The 17731-nt window shown below is 62.4% G+C and overlaps 1 protein-coding gene across 1 annotated transcript; it reads left to right on the forward strand.

Moving 5' to 3' along the window:
- Positions 1-5200: 5200 nt before the first annotated feature.
- Positions 5201-17530, forward strand: NARF (nuclear prelamin A recognition factor). Its single transcript, XM_028520467.2, has 11 exons — positions 5201-5351; positions 6152-6232; positions 7910-8053; positions 9863-9995; positions 10708-10842; positions 12436-12554; positions 12819-12948; positions 13879-13942; positions 14815-14952; positions 15180-15337; positions 16837-17530. Exons 1-11 carry the CDS (start codon positions 5325-5327, stop codon positions 17076-17078), a joined length of 1371 nt encoding a protein of 456 aa, XP_028376268.1. The 5' UTR covers positions 5201-5324; the 3' UTR covers positions 17079-17530.
- The last annotated feature ends 201 nt before the right edge of the window (positions 17531-17731 follow it).

The raw sequence follows: 17731 nt of genomic DNA on the forward strand, positions 1-17731 counted from the left end.
GCGGGGCTGCGCCGACTTCCGGGCTCGCGGGGCGGGGCCGGTAGCGTTGCTTCCGGGGTTGGGGGCGGGGCCGCGTGCTTCCACGGAGGTGGGCGCTGCAGGTTGCGGTTGCGAGGTGGCGGAGCAGCCTCTAAACGGCGGGGTTCCGGTGGAACTGAGGGAGGCGGTGGGCCACGACCGCGCACCTCCTCCTGAACCACCCCGGGATCCCGGAACAGTCCTGGCGTCGGGGCCGAGAAGCCGAGCCGGCGGATGCGAGCGGGGAGCGGGCGTCTGCACAGTGGCGGCCGCGGGGTGCGGAGCCCCGGCCCCGGCCTGAGAACGACTGTCATTTACGCCCCAGAAAGCCGTTTAAAACGAGAAAAATAGAAAGGACCTAAAGATAATCTAACGACAGACGCGTGAAATTGCATGGCCAAAATCGTAAAAGCTTGCCTCCCTGTGTGCATCCGGATGAAGAAGCCCTTGCCTACGTCGGAGGTCTCCCAGGTGCGGAAGAACGCGAGAGCTTCGAGTCCTGTTTATTTTTGTCTTTTAATATTTATTTTTGTTTTATAACTTACATAGGTTAATACAACCATGCATAATACTGCCTATAAAGAAACACATACACCTAGAAGTTTTACCGATATGGGCGCACGATACAAATTTTGGAGACCGCATCTCTTTACCAGTCAGCCTCCGAGACTCTGCCCCTGGTTCCCAAACCCAACCACGCGCCGGCATCGCCCAGTGGGCTCGTCGAAGCGCTGCTGGATCCCGTTCCCGGAAGCGGGTGGGGCCTGAAACCTTACGGGTTGCGGGTGCTTTTAGTCCAGGAACCACCCACTCGGAGAACCTCTGCCCGGAGCGGCAGCAACACGGGGCTCCGCCCGAACAGCTAGGTTCCCTGACCTGGCGCCTCGGCGCACGTTCCCTCTTCTTGAAATGGCCCTCCGTTAAGATCCAACACGGTTGGTCTCCAGGGTCCATGACTTGCTAACAAGCTCCTCCTTTAAGCCCCTCCTCCTTGCTGCCGCTGGAAGTAATCTTATTTCTGTGGATTAGGTAGACCTGAGTTGATACCCTGTAAATTGTACCTTTGCATCCTGCCTTTCCTACTAGCTTGTAGACCATTTAAAGATGAAGCCTGCACCGGCATTCTATAAATATTAAACGAGTGAACAGATGATAACCTGACTTGGTTAAGCTCTTGCTGAGGACTGGTAAGAGCAAAAGACTGGAAGTGAATACAATTTCCATATAGTAGGGGACTGAGTAAAATCTATATGGTGCCAATTATCAATGATAGCTCAGCTCTGAATTCCAACTTCACTGCCTGCCCTGTGAAAATGAGGCTGAGCCCGATTTTCCTGTGCTCTCAGGTGCGATGTTCAGCTTGGTCAGTAGAGGGTGCCTGGTCTGCAGGGGTAGGACCTTTCCCTGGTTCTGGTGTCGCTGTGCTGGATCCACAGGCTCCTTCAGCTCACAGGGCTTCTCCAGCGTCCAGCTCTCTCACTGCGTGCTGGCCAGCAGCCCACAGCAGCTCCCAGTGTCCCCTGGCACCCTCTTACGTGGTTTTGTGCAAAGGGCCTCCTGTGAGAGGCCTGTGAAGAAGCTTTCCCAGCACCCCACCTGGTGGGTTTCCAGTGAGCCAGTGAGTCCCACCAGGGCGAGGCCAAGAGGCCCTCTGTTGTCCAGGGAGCCACGGCTCTCCTCTCCAACAAGTTCCAGTTCTCGGTCAGTCCTAGGGGACAGTGGGCTCCTCACTGGGGGCTCCTTCATAGCCTGGGGGCAGGGGTTGCCTTGTTTCTTGCCATTCTTACATTCTTTATACTGATTTACTTCATATTGGTCTCCTTGATCCAATCCTTAGTTAATAATTCATTATATTAAACCCTCTCTGTTCAAAGTACTGTGTGCTTTCTCTCTCCTGATTGGACCTTGTTAAATACATATATCCACATGATGGAGCACTACACATCTGTTGGAAAAAGGAGTGAGGAATATCTGTGTTAATATGGAGAGCTCTCCAGCGAACACTGTATTGTTGAATGCAAAGAGTAAGGTGGCGTAAAGTGTATAAATATCCCATAGTTGAAAAGGAGGTTTTAGCCCTGGCTGGCATGGGTCAGTGGATGGAGTGCCATCTGATGAACCAAAGAGTTGCAGGTTTGATTCCCGGTCAGGGCACAACCTGGGTTGCAGGCCAGGTCCGCAGTGGGAGCCACATGAGAGGCAACCACATGTGGATGTTTCTCTCCTCTTTCTCCCTCCCTCCCCTTCTCTCTAAATAATAAAGTCTTTTTTTAAAAGTTTACAGGGTGCAAGTAAATACATATATTGAAATGCATAGACTGTGGTGTTTGGCGACGAGCACTGGCTTTGTTAGCACTGTCAGTCTGGTGCCTTCTGTGCGTGTGATGGGAAAATGCAGACCCGTGTCTTATTATGGAGGAGCCACTGGGAACCTGGACTTTGAGCCTCAGAGAAAGGAGTCACAGTCAAGATCCATGAGGTTCATACATGTGAGCCCTGTGCCCCTGGGGTCAGACAAGAAGGATCCGTGTGAATTCATATTTTATCTTTAAAAACACATGTCTCCTAGTGCTGTCCACTGAAAAGCCCTAGGAACAATGACCAATCCAGTAGCAATGAGCAAGTCTAGTGCCCATTCTCTGGTTTCCAATACCGATTCCTACTAAAGGAACCAGGCTTCTCATAGAAAAGGCTGGTTTCAGCAAAAATGAACAAGGAATTCTATCAAAAGCAAAGAGAATAATTAGTGTCTCATCAGAAGAACTTCAGAACCTAACAGGAAAGATTCTCATTTCCAAAAAAAGAAACTATTTGAACATCAGTAAGATTAGTTCAAATGAATTGAAAATACTCATATGTTTAAATCCACAATTCATCATGAGGTATTTTTAAATTCTTTGTTCACTTTTGGAGGATGCTGAGAAACAAAATCCCCAACTTTTTGACATTTAATGAAGGAAAAAGAATCAAGTGTTTATCCTACCTGTGTAAAATATACAACAGTAAATGGTGAGAAGAATTTGTCATTATAGAAGCATTCCCCCTATTAAGACAAGATATGGCTCTAGCTGGTGTGGCTCAGTGGATTGAGTGCCAGCCTGGGAACCAAAAGGTCCCTGGTTCGATTCTCAGTCAGTGCGTGAGCCTGGGTAGTGGGCCAGGTCCCCAGTTGCAGTCATGAGAGAGGCAACCAATGGATGTATCTCTTGCACAACGATACTTCTCTCCATCTTTCTCCTTTCCTTCCCCTATCTTTAAAATTAAATAGATAAAATCCTTAGGGAGAGAAAAAGAGAGGGACAGAAACATCAGTGTGTGGTTGCCTCTTGCACGCCCCCTACTGGGGATCTCGCCCGAAACCCAGGTATGTGCCCTGACTGGGAATGAAACCGGCGATTCTTTGGTTCACAAACTGGCACTCCATCCACTGTATCATGCCAGCCAGGGCTAAAACCTTATAAAAAATAAGAAATGGTAGGATTAAAACACCATCCTAATGGACAGGTGGATGGGTGGATTGATGGATCTAGGTAAGCTCATCAATAGCTGGTAATTAACACTAAAAAAGACATAGGAGAACATCCTGATGGAATTACACAACATCTATAAAGTATTCTCACCAAAAAAACAAATTAACTTGTGATCAAACCGCTAGAATGTTGTAATCACCCTTCACTGGAAATTCACCGGACGAAGGTAAGGAAAGGACCCCACCAGGATGCAGCCAGCACCCGGGAGAAACCCTACAGGTGAACAGCCTGATTTCTCAGATGGAAAATACACATTTAAAATGAAACAAAAAAACACCACAAACAAATGTAAGTGAGCCTCAAGTTATTTCAGCGCAAAAAGGTTTTTTTTTAGAAAGATGTTATTTATCTATTTTAGAGAGACAGGAAGGGAGGGAGAAACGGAGGGACACACGGATTGGTTACCTCTTGTACGTGCCCCCACCAGGGATGGAACCCAAATCGCAGGCAGGTGTCTGGGTGGGGAGCTGAACCCTGAATGACCTTTCACTTTGCAGGACGACGCTCAACCCACGGAGTCACACTGGTCAGGGCACGGAAAGTTGGGTTTCTTGAAGGGAGACTTAAGAAGCACACAAGCCAATTGTAATGTAGACTACCGGAACATACTGGACCTTATTTAGATCCCAATTTACACTAAAGAGGAATGAGATAATTGGGGAAATCTATACACTACATTTTTCATGAAATTAAGTGGTTGTAATTTGCTTTTTTTCACACATGATAATGGTATGGTGTGTGTTTTTAAAACATCAACAAAAATATATACAAATAACTACCTAAAATTATCCACTTATTCCTGCTGAACATGGAAGATGCTTTCTGAGAGGTGCTGACATGGATTTGAGCAATGTAATACATCAGTGTGGCAGCCAGTGAAGACCTCGGTTCAACTAATGCATTTATAAAAAGTCGTATGAACCAAGGTTCTATAAACAAAACAATTTAAAGGGAAACTTTTCAAAACCCTCCTGAGGTTTCTGGGACCTGGAACAGCTTGAGCATGCTGGTGATTGCGAGGTTCTGGGATTCCTGGGGGTTGCCGGTGTTGGACAAGCGGACGCCCACGACTTGCCACTCTTTCCCTCTCTGAATTCCCCCGGCAAGTTCTCATTTCTGCTTGTGCTGCATGGTAGGCACTGGATTGAGAGACTTCATCATTAACACAGTCCAACATTTCCATTCAGCCCTTCACGTGGTGCCATGACTTGCGGGAACAACATTCTCTGCAAAGCGTAAGGGTCGAGTCTAAGACGCAGGAGCCCACCCGGGCGGGCAGCCGCCACTTCACACCGCCCTCGTGCTCCCGCCGACCACGTGCGCCCTGGCCCCGCCGCGCGTGCGCACTGCAGCCTCGCCAGTTCTACGTGCGGCGCCTCGGGGCGGCAATGGCGGAAGGCCGGGGCCGCGCCTCCGCCCCTCCCCGCCAGGGCTGCGCCGTCTCGGCCGGGCACGCGCCCGAAGGGCGGTGCGCATCCGGCGCCGGGCTGACGGTCCCGTGCGCCCCGGAACGAGGCCAGCTCGCCTCCTCGGGACAGTCGGCCGCTCGCTCGGCGACTCAGCGGCGTCCGGGCGGGTCGGGCCGCGCCCCGCCCCCGCGCGCTGCGATTGGCTGCGAGGCCAGGCCCCGGCGCTCTCATTGGCCGCGCGGAGCCGCGGGGTGGGACCGCGCCGGGGGCGACAGCAACAAAGGGCGGCGGGCGGCCGGCGGCAGTGACCGCGTTTCCCGGTGCTTCCCCCAGGTCGCGCGCGCCAGCCCCGCCTGCCCTGCTCCAGATGAAGTGTGAGCACTGCACGCGCAAGGTGGGCCCCGCGCGTCGGTGCGGCCAGGGCCGGGGTCAGCGGCCGGGGTCACGGGTCGGGGCTGCTCGCTGACAGGTCCCCTCGCCGGCCGGGGCGGCGCAGGGTCGGACGCCGTGCGCGCCTTGTGGGGCCGGCGGGACGGACCCCGCCGCCGGCGCCGCGCCGCTGTCAGGGCGCCTCTCCCGGGACCTCGCGGCGGGTGCTCGGCGCCGGTGCTCCGCGCGCGGAGCCGGCCTCCCCAGGGGCTGGAAACCGAAACCCGCCGAGAAGCCGACTGGCCGCTGCCCGCTGTCCTGGGGGAGGACAGTCGGCGCAGCGTTTCCGGGGCTGCAACTTTCCCGCACCCGGGGGTCGGGGGGGTCGGGGGGACGGGGCGGGGGCCGGCCCCCCGCCCCCCGCGCAGCCAGGTGGCCCGGCGGCGGCCTGCGCTCCGGAGTCCGGGCCGAGGACATGAGTGACGGCGCGGGCGGGCGGGGGGTGTTGTTTTTCCGGAACCGAATCACTTCGTCCACGGTCCTCCCTCGGGCGCTCTCCTTTTGAACCTAACGCCGCACAGGAAGCGGCGCTCCGGGGCGCGACGGGGCCTCCGGGCGGGCTCACCCCGCCCCCGGCGCCCCCGCGTCCAGCCGCCGGGCGCGGGCTCACCTGTGCGTGGGAGGCGCGCGGCTTCCAGGGCCCGCTGCCCGCGCTGCGGGCGTGCGGGTGGGCGTGTCCACGCGTGCAGGTGCTGCTCTTTCCCGAGACCTGAGCACGGAGCGTGCGGGTCCCAGTCCGTTCACACGTGCCTTTGCCTTTTCCAGGAATGTAGTAAGAAGACCAAAACCGATGACCTGGAGAATGCCTCCGTCGGCGCGCCGAGTCCGGCCCAGGAGGGTGGAGAGGCAAGTACGCTCGTCCGTTCCGTATCTGCCGGCAGGGGCCGGCGGCCGCGGGGTTTCTCCGGGGCGGGGGAGGGGGCGGGGCGGGGGCTGCTGTCCCTGCGCTCGTCCTTGCTCCGAGGCAGGGGCTGCAAACTCACGTTCACCGGGGCCACTTGAGCCTGGCGGTGTGGCCTTCAAAAGGCCGAAATAATGTGAGGGCTGTGTACCTGTGACTTCTCCTTAACCGTTAAGGAGCTGAAGTCACATTCAGCCCTTCGGAGGCACCTGCGAGACTGACAGTGGCCCCGGGTGAACTTGGGTTTGACGCCCCTGCTCCAAGGAAAAGTGAGAAACGGGCGGTCCCGGGTGGGCGGGGCCGCTGGGACTGGGAGGGCGTTTTCTGATGGCCTCTCTGCTGACTCAGCGTGGCAGGGTTTGAACCCTCGCTCGCTCGCTGGCAGGTGTGGCTTCTCGAGCCCCCGGGACCTGGCTCTGCGCCTGTGCGCGGTCTCCCTCCCGCTGGGAACCAGCGCTTCAGGGGAGCCCCGCTGCTTTCCCCGGCGGCGCGGTGCGGGGAGGCCAGGGCGCTGCTGCTCTCAGAGCGCCCCGCAGCAGCAGCTCGCGAACGGGGACTGGCCGCACTGGGAAGCAGGGGTGGGTTTTCTCTGCAGTGCAGAGTCCTGAAGGCAGGTGTAGCCCGACAGGTGCCGGCCTCGGTCTCTCGCGCACCCGCGCTGCCCTGCTTTCCGTCCACGCAGCGCCCTCGGCAGAAGAGAGCCGGCACTGCCACCCGAGCCCCAAGCCGCCCTCTGGCTGCGTCCCCTGGGACAGACGTCTAACGAGAGCCCCAGTGTCCTTATCGTGACGCGGGGAGCTGGGTTACGTCCCCTCCCCCGGCTGTGGTGACGGAGATAACGCGTGCTCGAAGTCCAGGCGGGCGCGCCGCCAGCTCAGTGCGCGGACCCGCTGTTAGGTCCGGCCCGCCGGGGGGAGGGGCGACTGGAGGGGGTCCCGGGGTGGTGAGAGCTGAGGGGCGGGTAGGGGTGGGGCATGAGCCCGCCAGGCCCAGAGAAGCAGTGGACAGAAATGGTGTGGGGAGGGGTGGTGGGAGCCACTGAGGCTGGCTGTGTGTTGTAGGGCAGGTGGCCCAGGGCAGTTTCAGCTGCCGGGGCAGGGGAGCCGCAAAGGATGCCGCTTGGGAGGCAGGGCGGTGGGGCCTGGGCGCTGGGGCCTGGGTGGGCCCACAGTGGAGAAGCTGGAAGGGCCTAGGGTGGACGCCAGGGTTTTAGTTGGGGCATCTGGGTGAGCAGAGTCACTGTTAGTGAGCGTGGCCCGAGGGCCCTGGCGCACTCGGAGTGCCAGAGCCAGCAGTGAGTTGTGACAGCTCAGAGCCCCCGCGGACACCGTGGGGCTGAGTGAACTCCGGGGCGTGCTGTGGAGCCCCAGAGGCGGCGGGGGAGGGGCCGTAGGGAGGAGAGGGTCAGGCCAGCTCCCAGGACACAGGAGTGCCGCTGTCCTCCTGCCGCGTGACAGTGCTGGCCTGTCATCTGCGAGACTCGCTGGTGTCTGTTACCGCCGCTGTGCCCTCCAGCCTCGGCGGCGTCTCGGGTGTTCGGTGTCGTGCGCCGTTCCCGTGCTGCTCTCTCCCCGGGAGCCACGTGCCAAAGAACCGGCCCAAACAGCGTCTTTCTTTCCTAGAAGGGAGAGTTTCATAAGTTGGCCGAGGCCAAGATATTTCTGAGCGACTGCCTGGCATGTGACAGCTGTGTGACCGCAGAGGAAGGAGTCCAGGTTTCCCAGCAGAACGCCAGGGACTTCTTCCGAGTTCTGAACCTTAACAAGGTATGGCGTCCCGGTGTGCCCCGGCAGCCCGGCCCGGAGGAGACGGGCGGAGGTCAGGGGGGGGGCGGCAGGGGGACACCGAAGCCTCTGCTGGGACGTGGTGCGCGCAGCTGGGCCCTGGCCCCGCGGCTGCTGCTGCAGACGGCCCTCTCCAGAGCCCCTCCCCACCAGAACCACATCACGTGGCCCCGCCCCACGCCCCTCACTGACTTGGGCGATGGCTGGGACCACCGACCAGGCTCCCTGGGCTCGGGGGAGGCTTCTGCCATGCACGGTTGTGCGGTGGGAGCGTGACCTGGTCGTGGGATCTTTGGCGGCCTGGCTGATGCTGTTCTCCCTCCAGGGTGTTCTCAGAGGGCAGGGCTGGGTCCTAAGGGGCTCGTGAGGCCGGGACAAGCCCCTGCGGCCCCCTGTACACAGCTATCCTGGCGTCACTCCGCTTCCAGTGACGGCCTTCCTGCCAGGAAGACGGGGGGAGCGGGAAGGAAAGGAGAGACCGCCTGGTGCTGAAAGGCCCGCCCCAGTTTGCCCCGTCCCCCCAGTCACAGGGAGCACCCCTGCCCCATTGCGCAGGCGCCGGGAGCCCCGGGTGCCACCCAGGGGGCGGTGCTCGGGCTGGAGCCACGTGGATCCTGGGGTCCGTTTGGGTGGCTGTGCCCCGCCTCCTAGAGCCTCATCATCCACGCGTGCGCGGCCTCTGGCCTGTGCTGCGCCGGACCTTCCAGGAGGGGCTGCGGCCTCCCCCCGGGCGTGGTGTCTGGTCGCCCCCACTCCGCACACCTGCGGCTTGTTCCCGGGGGCGGGGCTCCGTCGTTGCTCTGTCACACACTCCACTCCGCGACACTCTGTGCAGTCACTCACTGCTGGTGTGTCGGAGGGGGGTTTCCGAGTCTGCCCAGAGTGTGGCTGTGTCGTCCACGTGATGCTCTCGTCGTCTTCTGGATTGTCCTCGCCTCTTTGTTCACGGGCCACAGTGGACGGGTTTCATCTCTTCCAACCCACACACCTCCCACACCTCTGTCTCCGGTGACGTTGTCTGGGTTCTTTAAGCAGCCTCGAACAGCAGTGGTGATAAACGGCACCAGCCTCTCGTTTACTGTTCAGTACGTTTGGCAGAGGCTTCCAGTGGTTGCGCATGTCAGTGTGCACTTCCCGTGCAGATCATGGACACGCCGCAGTGCAGACCAGCATAGGTACATGGAAAAGGCTGAGCACCCGAACCCGAGAGCTGAGCACTTGGGGTGGAGCTGGGGTGCGTGGAGGCAGCCGCTCGCTCGGGGCTGCCGTCAGACACAGCGGCTCCCCTCTCCCTGCTGCGCTGGGCTCTGGGCGCGGGCCGGTCCCCTCCCGGTCACGGCGTGGCTCCCTCCTGGAAGAGGGGACGTTTGAGAACAAAGTGCGGGCCCTGGAGACGCCCCGGGCAGGGTGTCGGGCAGAAGAGGGACAGGAAGCGCAGGCCTGGCTCCTTAGAGTGGCCACTGACCGGCCTGGGGGCAGGTCTCTGGGCAGCGCTCCAGCCTGTGTGTGTGTTCTACTGTCATTGAGTCGTTCAGTTACTTCTGGGCCGGTCTTGCCATTTGTTTTTCTTTAAAATCACTTTTCTCCAGATACTTGCATTTACCAGTATAATACTTTCTTAAAATTGGCAAAATGTCTTGGGATGTCCCATGTTTTCATTGTAACTCTCCTCTTTTCCCCTTTATGAACCGCTTGATTCGTCCCGTCTGCTCCGGGCCCCTCACTGCGGTGTCTCCCTGCCCCTCCTCAGGGAACCGCCGCACAGGTGACGTTCTGCCCTGTTTCTCCTAGAAATGCGACACCTCAAAGCACAAGGTGCTGGCAGTGTCCGTGTGTCCCCAGTCCCTGCCTTACTTCGCTGCTAAACTTAGCCTGAGCGTCACCGACGCGTCCAGAAGACTCTGCGGCTTCCTCAAAAGTCTGGGTGAGGCGCCTGTGGGGACCGCTGTGCGTCCCTGCACCTGTGACGGCCCACTGGGACCCAGGCAGGGCTCCCTCCTCAAGGGTGCGGGACAGGGAGGAGCCTGGGTGTCCCGCAGAGGGAGAGGGGCCTGCCTCTGACCCCCGGTGGGTGGGTGTCCCTCGCCCCCGGGCTGTGTTACTGCCGGGCCGGCCCCTCTGGGGGCGGCGAGGGGCTGTCTCCAGACAGGGTGGCTAGGGGAGACGTGGGAGACGTCAGTGTTAATTGCTCAGTGTGTTTTCAGTAACGATAATAAAATACATTATTTTATTTCAAGCTTAGTTGCTAATATTAAAATTTATAAAGAAAAAGATAATTAAAGACAACATAAAACGAAGATCTTCATAAAGACGTGCTCAGCCAATGTGCTCGTTTCAAAGACGTCGAGGATCGTTACCGGCTGAGATTTGGTCCATGCAGTGAATTGGGGGAGAATGCCGCTAGTACCTTTTAATACTCCATCCACCTGCATGTGGGGGTGCCCGTGTAAATACAGATTTACATAAATGTGGGGGGCACCCAGTCCTGCACCCCCTCGGCCCCCAGGTGGAGCTGGGAGCCGAGGGGGGCCGAGGCAGCCCGGGGGGGGGGTGTCAGCCGGGCTGGTCTCGGGGTGCCCCAGCTGGCAGAGGCGCCCTGCGCCCGAGCTGCGGAGCTGAGCACCCCGTCGCTGCAGGGGTGCACTACGTCTTCGACATGACGGTAGCCGAGGACTTCAGCCTCCTGGAGAGCCAGAAGGAGTTCGTGCGCCGGTACCGCCAGCACAGCGCGGAGGAGCCCACGCTGCCCATGCTGACCTCCGCCTGTCCCGGTGAGCGCCCGGGCCCGGCCGCGGCTCCGTTTGTCTGGGGAGCCCTGCGCACGGGGCTGCGCTCCGGGCAGGTGTGGGCGGCGGGGGAGGTCAGAGGTCAGTGGCTTCAAGACCAGGAGGGACGCGTCTGGCCTGCTGCACCGTGTATGTCTGCCGACACACTCGTGCCGGTGGGGGCGTGCGGGGGGGCGGGGGGGGGGGCCCTGATGGCTGAGTGGAAACGTCTTCTCTTCATTTTCCCTGTTTCTGAGGTTTCTGAGAGGAACATAGGTGTCAAGAAAAGCAGGTCTGCTTTCTCTTGTAAGTCTGATATACCTCAGACATCCAAAAATTGTAGATAACACGGCCAGTGCTCATCCATCCTTTGCCGGCTGACGTAAAGCCTACAGAACAGGAAGTGCCCGCACCCCGACACCGAGGTCCCACCAGGACCCCCTCAGAGCAGACTTCGACTGGCCCCAGTGCGGAGTCCGGCGTCTGAGGCCGAGGGGCGGTTCGTCAGGGGCTTCCTAGCTCTGGGGGGGAGTGTGGCAGCAGCGCAGCGTGTGGAGACGGCGCTCGGGGAGGCAGGAAGGGGGGGCCGGGGGGCGGGCGGCGTGTGGCGAGAACCCAGTCCGAGCTCCCCGAGCTCCGTGAGCGCCCGGGGGAGCCGCCGGCGCCGTCCCAGCTGGCAGTGGGCAGCGCGAGCGTTGGGGTTTCGTCCCGTGTCTGTGCTTCGTTTGCCCCCATCCCGCCACCGAGGAGGCGCCGAGTCTCCTCCCGTTTCACGGTCCCCCGTCAGCCCTTAGGGCTGTGCTTCACTGACAGAGAGTGGGGACAGTGTGGTCACTGAGAGTTTGAGGTCGTCCCACCCATGTACAAAGCCAGGAAGAGGAATCCACCCTCTGTCCCGGCGGCCACGCGGGTCGGCCGGCCCAGGCCTGGCGGACATGCTCCGGTTCAGGGGGGGCTGGTTGCCTGTGTCTGGTTTGTTTTGGGAAAGTGACTCCCAGGCGATGCCCCTGCATCCCCTGGGCCTGTCTGTAGGGTCACAGGGTCGCAGGGTCACGTGATGCCCCCCTCCCTGGTCAGGCCCCGGCGACGGGGGTGAGCTGCAGCCCCTCAGCTGGCCGTGTGGTTGGCCAGCCGCTCTGACCGTGTCCCCCCCAGGGGCGCGGCAGGGGCCCTCCACTCGGGCTCTGTGGCCGTGGGCTCCCATCAGGCTGGGGCCGCCTGCCCTCACTGCGAGAGCAGGTTTGCAGCTGGCATGGCGGCAGTGCAGCCTGGGGGGGGGCCTCGCAGCAGCTCCAATGGAGTGCGTTCTCCCTCTGGGCGGACCGGCTGTTTCCCCCGCTCTGTCCTGTGGCCCGGCACGCACAGGGACCCCCACGGCCGGGCCCTCCAGTCCGGGCCACAGGCTCCGGGCCCCGGGGCCCCAGCTGCTGGCAGGCAGCAGCCTCAGGGTCGGTTCTGTCACACGTTCCTGCCGAGGTTTGCAGAAGGGCTGTCAGCTTTACCCTGGTGGGGACGGGGCCCCTGGAGCCCGCAGTCCCTGTCGTGGGGCGGGGAGGGGGGGGGAGGAAGCAGCTGTGAGGAGGGCTGGTCTCTCCGCAGGCTGGGTGCGGTATGCGGAGCGGGTGCTGGGCCACCCCGTCACACCCCACCTGTGCACCGCCAAGTCCCCGCAGCAGATCATGGGCTCGCTGGTGAAGGACTACTTCGCCCGACGGCAGGTGAGCCGGCCTCCCTCTCCCCCCGGCAACACGGGCCGGGGCGCAGGAGTGCCCGGGGGGCTGGCAGTGACGGGCACTGAGGTGAGTGGGGGAGGCGCAGGGGGCGGGCCTGGAGCCGGTGCTGGGTGGGACGCGGGATGGGGCCTGGTCTGTGGAAAACAGGGCTCGGCCCAGGGCAGCGGGGCACCGAGAGGGCAGCCCGGCCAGGGGACAGGTGGGCGTGTTCCTCTCCACCACCCTGGGCACAGCGTGCTCTCTGCACAGAACCTGTCCCCAGACTCCATCTTCCACGTCATCGTGGCCCCGTGCTACGACAGGAAACTGGAGGCCCTGCGAGAAGACGTCCCCACAGCTGCCCGCGGTTCCCGGGGCGTGGACTGCGTGCTAACCTCAGGTGAGAGGTGGGTGGGGCCGGGGGAGCACAGCGTGGGGGCTGCAGCCGGTCACCCTCCGAGGTCGCCGACAGGACCCCAGGACGGTGAAGAGGGCAGCGCTCCCGCTGCCAGTGCCCGGTGTGTGGCCCGGGACGGAGGGGGAGGGCTCCGGCAGCGTGGGGCAGCCACACCTTCCCTGGGGCACGGGTGAAACCTCCTCCTTCTGGACAGCGGGAAACCCGGGCACTCCGGGGGTCACTGCTGCCTCTGCAGGGCTCTGCGCTGGGCGGAAATGGGTCTTCAGGGCCATCCACAGAGCGCCACCCCTGCCGAGGGGCAGCCTCCAGGGGCAGAGGCTCCCTCGTGGGTCCCCTGCCTGGAGCGCCAGCCTGTGGACACCCCTGGAAAGCCCCCCCCCCGCCCCCACGCAGGCTCCTGTGGGCAGGAGGGGCGGCCGCCACGGGACCCTCTGCTTCCCCGACTGTGCTCCCGAGGGAAGCACGCTCCACTGTGTGTCTCCCGAGAGGAGAGCAGGTGTGCCCTGCCACCTGCTGGCGCACACCTGGTGTCGCAGGCCCTGATCGGGAGCCTGTCTGTCACCGTGTGCTCCCAGGGGCCCTCGTGCGGAGGGGGCGGCCTGGTCCTGGGCGTCAGCAGCACGTCCTGGGACTGGCCAGTGTGTGGCCGGCCGTCCCACCCACGTGAGGCTGCCCCGGAGCTTCCTGCGTGGGAGGCAGAGCCTTGGACCTCTCTCATTTCAGGAGCAGAGAGAGACACTTGATTAGCTTTTTTCATTCTGTCGGTGTCTCTCTGCTGTCTGTGAGAGGGACAGCGTCCAAGGTCACCTTGACTCAGGGTTTCCTCTTCCTGTGGGGAAGGGGCTGACCCTGGAAGCAGCCCTGGGGGACGCGGGGCCTCCCCGGGGCCTGACGCCCCCTGCTTGTCCGCAGGTGAGGTTGTTCAGATCATGGAGCAGAGCGACCCCTGCGGGAAGGACGCCGCCGTGGACACTCTGTGAGTGGCCTCTGCAGGGCGGGGCCCCGTGCCCACGGGGCCTCCTGGGTGGGTTCTGGCGGTCACGCGGCTCAGGGCCTCCCTACTGGACAGCGAGGTCACGCACTGCTGTGCTGGGATGGTGGGGGCGGTGCCTCTGCCCTCGTTGCCGCGGGGCCCCACCAGGGCCCTCGGCCGCCTTGCTGGCCCCAGAGTCAGACGCGGACCCTGGTGTGGGACCCCACTTGCCGGGGCCTGATGGGGGGGATCGTCTCCGTGGTCTGTTTCACATCAGCGCTCTCCACTGCCCAGCTGCGTCTGGCCCCGCCCTGCCGCGGCTGCGCCTGCCCCGGGGCGGTCACCCCTGGGGAACGGCAGGTCCCTTGGGCCCCTTTGTGTCTGGAGCAACGGGCTGGGTTTCTGTGGTCGGTGGTGACCCTAACCGACGACGGGCACTCCTGCTGTGTCCTGTGCCCCGGGCACGGTAGGGAGCCACGCCGGGACTGAGTGTGGCCCGTGTGCGGGAGGCTGCACTGAGCTTCCCGGAGTGGAAGCAACTCGAGAGCCTGTGGCCGTGGCCTGCACTTGAGCCAGGCTGACAGCGCAGCCTCGTCCCGGCCGGGGCTCGGACATGCACGCTCCCGCGTCAGCTCTGAAGTCCCAGGGCCCGCCCCCGGGCCGGAGGTCCTGCGCGGCGCCGTGACGCACGCACGCACGCGCGGCAGAGGGAAGTCGCCGCCTGAGCAGCGGGCCTGACCCCCGCAGGCGCAGACGGGGGCCCCAGGCCGCATTTCACCCGCAGAGTTCCCTTTCCCTGGGGTTCCCTGGGGCCCCCTGGGGTCAGGACTGGGGAAGTGCGACCTAATTCTCGTCGCTTCTCTCTGCCCCACGAGGTTCGGAGACCGGGAGGCAGAGGAGGTGCGGCGCCACGACGGCGCCGGCTCCGACGGGCACCTGGCGCACGTCTTCCGGCACGCGGCCAAGGAGCTGTTCGACGAGGACGTGGGGGAGGTCACCTACCGCACCCTCAGGTGCGTGGGGCGCTCTGCCGCCTGTCTGCGGGGTGGTCGGCGCTGTCTCGGGGCACGCGTGTACCACACACGTGTGCGTGCGGGGGGCTGGGCTGTGCTGCTCGGAGTCCACACCAGTCGAGACCCAGAGGCCTTTTGCGTGTCACGTGCAGACGTGGCCTGGAAGGACCTTCCCGCTGCCAGGGGGTGGGACGCAGCCAGGCAGCCTCCCTCTGCTCCTTTTGCAGGAACAAGGACTTCCAGGAGGTCACCCTGGAGAGGAGCGGGGAGGTTCTCCTGCGCTTTGCGGCTGCGTACGGCTTCCGAAACCTCCAGAACGTGGTGCTGAAGCTGAAGAAGGGCAGGCTGCCGTTCCACTTCGTGGAGGTCCTCGCCTGCGCCGGGGGTAAGGCCCCCCATAGTCCCCGGGGAAGAGGGCCCCCCGTGCCCACCCTGCGCCTCGCTCAGCTTGGAGGGACCACAGACATCGCCCAGGTGGCTGCAACACGACCAGCCCCCCATTCCCTCGCACCCACCCTGCGAGGAAGGAACAGGCACCCGGGTGCCACTTTGGAAACCCCTTGGTTCGGGGGTCCCAGAGAACAGTCTCCGCTTGGTGGCACCGGGGAGAGCCAGCTCGGCTCCAGGGGCTGGTGGAGGGAGAGTCAAGGCACATGGGGGCTGGGGCTGGCCCTGGGGCGCCCCCACCTCCTCTAGCCAGGTTCTGTCCCCGAGTGACGGCCCACAGGAGACATCGAGGCCAACATGAGGGGCCGGGGTGGGGTCCCTCGGAAGGACTCGCTAGTAGAGTCGGTGTGGGTGTCAGGGAGGAGGGGCGCCTGTGGTCGCCGATGGTCTGGGCTCCAGGGTGTTGATGGAGCCGCCTCAGAGAGGGTCGGGGTGTCTGCCGTTCTGAGTGAGGGCACCTGCAGGGGCTCAGCTGAAAACTCCAGGTGGGCAGCTGCCGTGTGGCACTGCCTGGAGGAGAGAGGCCCTGGCGGATGGTGGAGACAGGAGACAAAGGACGCGGGTGGAGAAGCCACGAGCACTTGTGGGGGGTGGGGGCTAGTGAGGGACGCTGAGGGCAGAGAAGCAAGCGCTGGCTTTGGGGCACCCAGCAGCCTTGGCAGCTTTGCTCCAGGGACCCAGGGCACAGCTTGAGTGGAGGAGCAGATGGGAGGTGAGGACGAGGAGGCAGCTGGTGGAATGGGGCGAGGGGTCCACGCAGGGCCTCTGGGGGGACGCCCAGCACCTGCAGGCCATTTGGGATGAGGCTGGGTTAGAGCTGCAGCTGGGGGCTGGGTCTCGGAGGAGGGAGCAGCAGCCCCCGTGCTGGGAGAGCAGAGTTCTCTCAGACCAGGGACGGGGTGGGAGGCTGGGCCAGGGCAGGAGCTCGCTCCACATTCTTCTAAATGAACTTGTGTCCCGTAAATCGAAACGTCACGCACCACGTTTGAGAGTGCAGCTCCGACACGTGGGAGGCACAGGTCGTGTTCAGGGCGTGGGGGCCCTGGGTGCCACCCAGGCGGGGAGCAGCGCCCATGCACTCCACAGGCACCAGGCCAGGGCTGCTCGGGAACGGTTTCCGAGCTCCCCTGGCGCCGATCAGTTTCGAGGGAAACCGGAAGCCCAGGTCTGCACGCACAGCCCCCACTTCTAAGAGGTTAGCGAGTTACCTTGATCTAGGGAAGCACACACGTGGGTCAGGTGACCAGGGGAGATCTGGAAGGCACTGGGCTGTGAGCCTGGGACCGGGGTTCCTGAGGCCTTGGAGACACGTGTCCAGGGCCCACCTTAAGGCTGTGGCTTCACGATGCTGCCCACCATTGCTGCTCCTCTCCTGCCCCGGGACCACCGTCGCTCTAGGACTCAAAGCGGGAGTGAGCCCTTGCCTCTGTCTTTCAGGGTGCTTAAGCGGCAGGGGCCAGGCCCAGGCGGAGGACGGGCGTGTGGACAGGGCGCTGCTGCGGCAGATGGAAGGCATCTACGCCGCCCTCCCCGTGCGGCCCCCGGAGACCAGTGCCCACGTGCAGGAGCTGTACCAGGAGTGGCTGGGCGGGGCTGACTCCCCCAGGGTCCAGGAGGCCCTGCACACGGCCCGCCAGGGCCCCGGGCAGCCCGCCGGCAGCCGGGACATCAAGTGGTGAACAGGCGGCAGACCGGCCTGCAGGCCGCCCGAGGGGGGCGTCAGCGACGCCCGGAGAGGCAGCCCAGCTTTTCTCGCATCGCTTTGGTTTCCAGAGTCCCCCCTGCTTCCCATCGTGGACGGCTCCCGTGCTCGGAGGGGCGCTGTCTCATCATCTGTGCACGTGGGGTGTCTCGAGAGGAGGCTTGCCCTAGTTTATGCACCCTTTTATCCTAAGATGGAAAAAGTCCCAAAGAACAAGAATGGAGACAGACCACTGTCTTTAGGCTTAAAAAAAAAAATCCGAAAGTGTCCTGCAAAGAGCTAAGACCCCGTTCTGGTTCACGTGCCTCAGATTGGACGTGGAGAGGAGGGCGCAGCAGGCGGGCTGTGGGGTCGCCCGGTTAGGACCCCGACTGTGGCCACCGTGGGAATAAACTGCCACCTTTGGGGATCAGGAGGCTCGCGCACAAACCTGGATTTCCAGCGTTTCTTGAGTCATGGTTCGGCAGTGGTGGGCCGCACCCCTTCTGTAACCAGGCGCTGTCACAGGGGTTGGTGGGCACCGGGGCCCTCGCACGCCCTTCTGCGTTTGGGGTCTGAGCTGAACGCACCTCGGTGGGGCGGCCTGTCCAGGCTGAGAGGTGTCGCAGGTGGGAGGCTGGAGTGGGGAGG

The sequence above is a fragment of the Phyllostomus discolor genome, chromosome 8, assembly GCF_004126475.2.
Source record: "Phyllostomus discolor isolate MPI-MPIP mPhyDis1 chromosome 8, mPhyDis1.pri.v3, whole genome shotgun sequence".
Lineage (NCBI taxonomy): Eukaryota > Metazoa > Chordata > Mammalia > Chiroptera > Phyllostomidae > Phyllostomus > Phyllostomus discolor.

Coding starts and splice junctions, on each gene's coding strand:
- NARF (XM_028520467.2), top strand. CDS start 5,325: ATGAAGTGTGAGCACTGCACGCGCAAG. Junction 10,843..12,435: donor GCTGACCTCCGCCTGTCCCG/GTGAGCGCCCGG, acceptor GTCTCTCCGCAG/GCTGGGTGCGGTATGCGGAG. Junction 14,953..15,179: donor GTCACCTACCGCACCCTCAG/GTGCGTGGGGCG, acceptor CTCCTTTTGCAG/GAACAAGGACTTCCAGGAGG.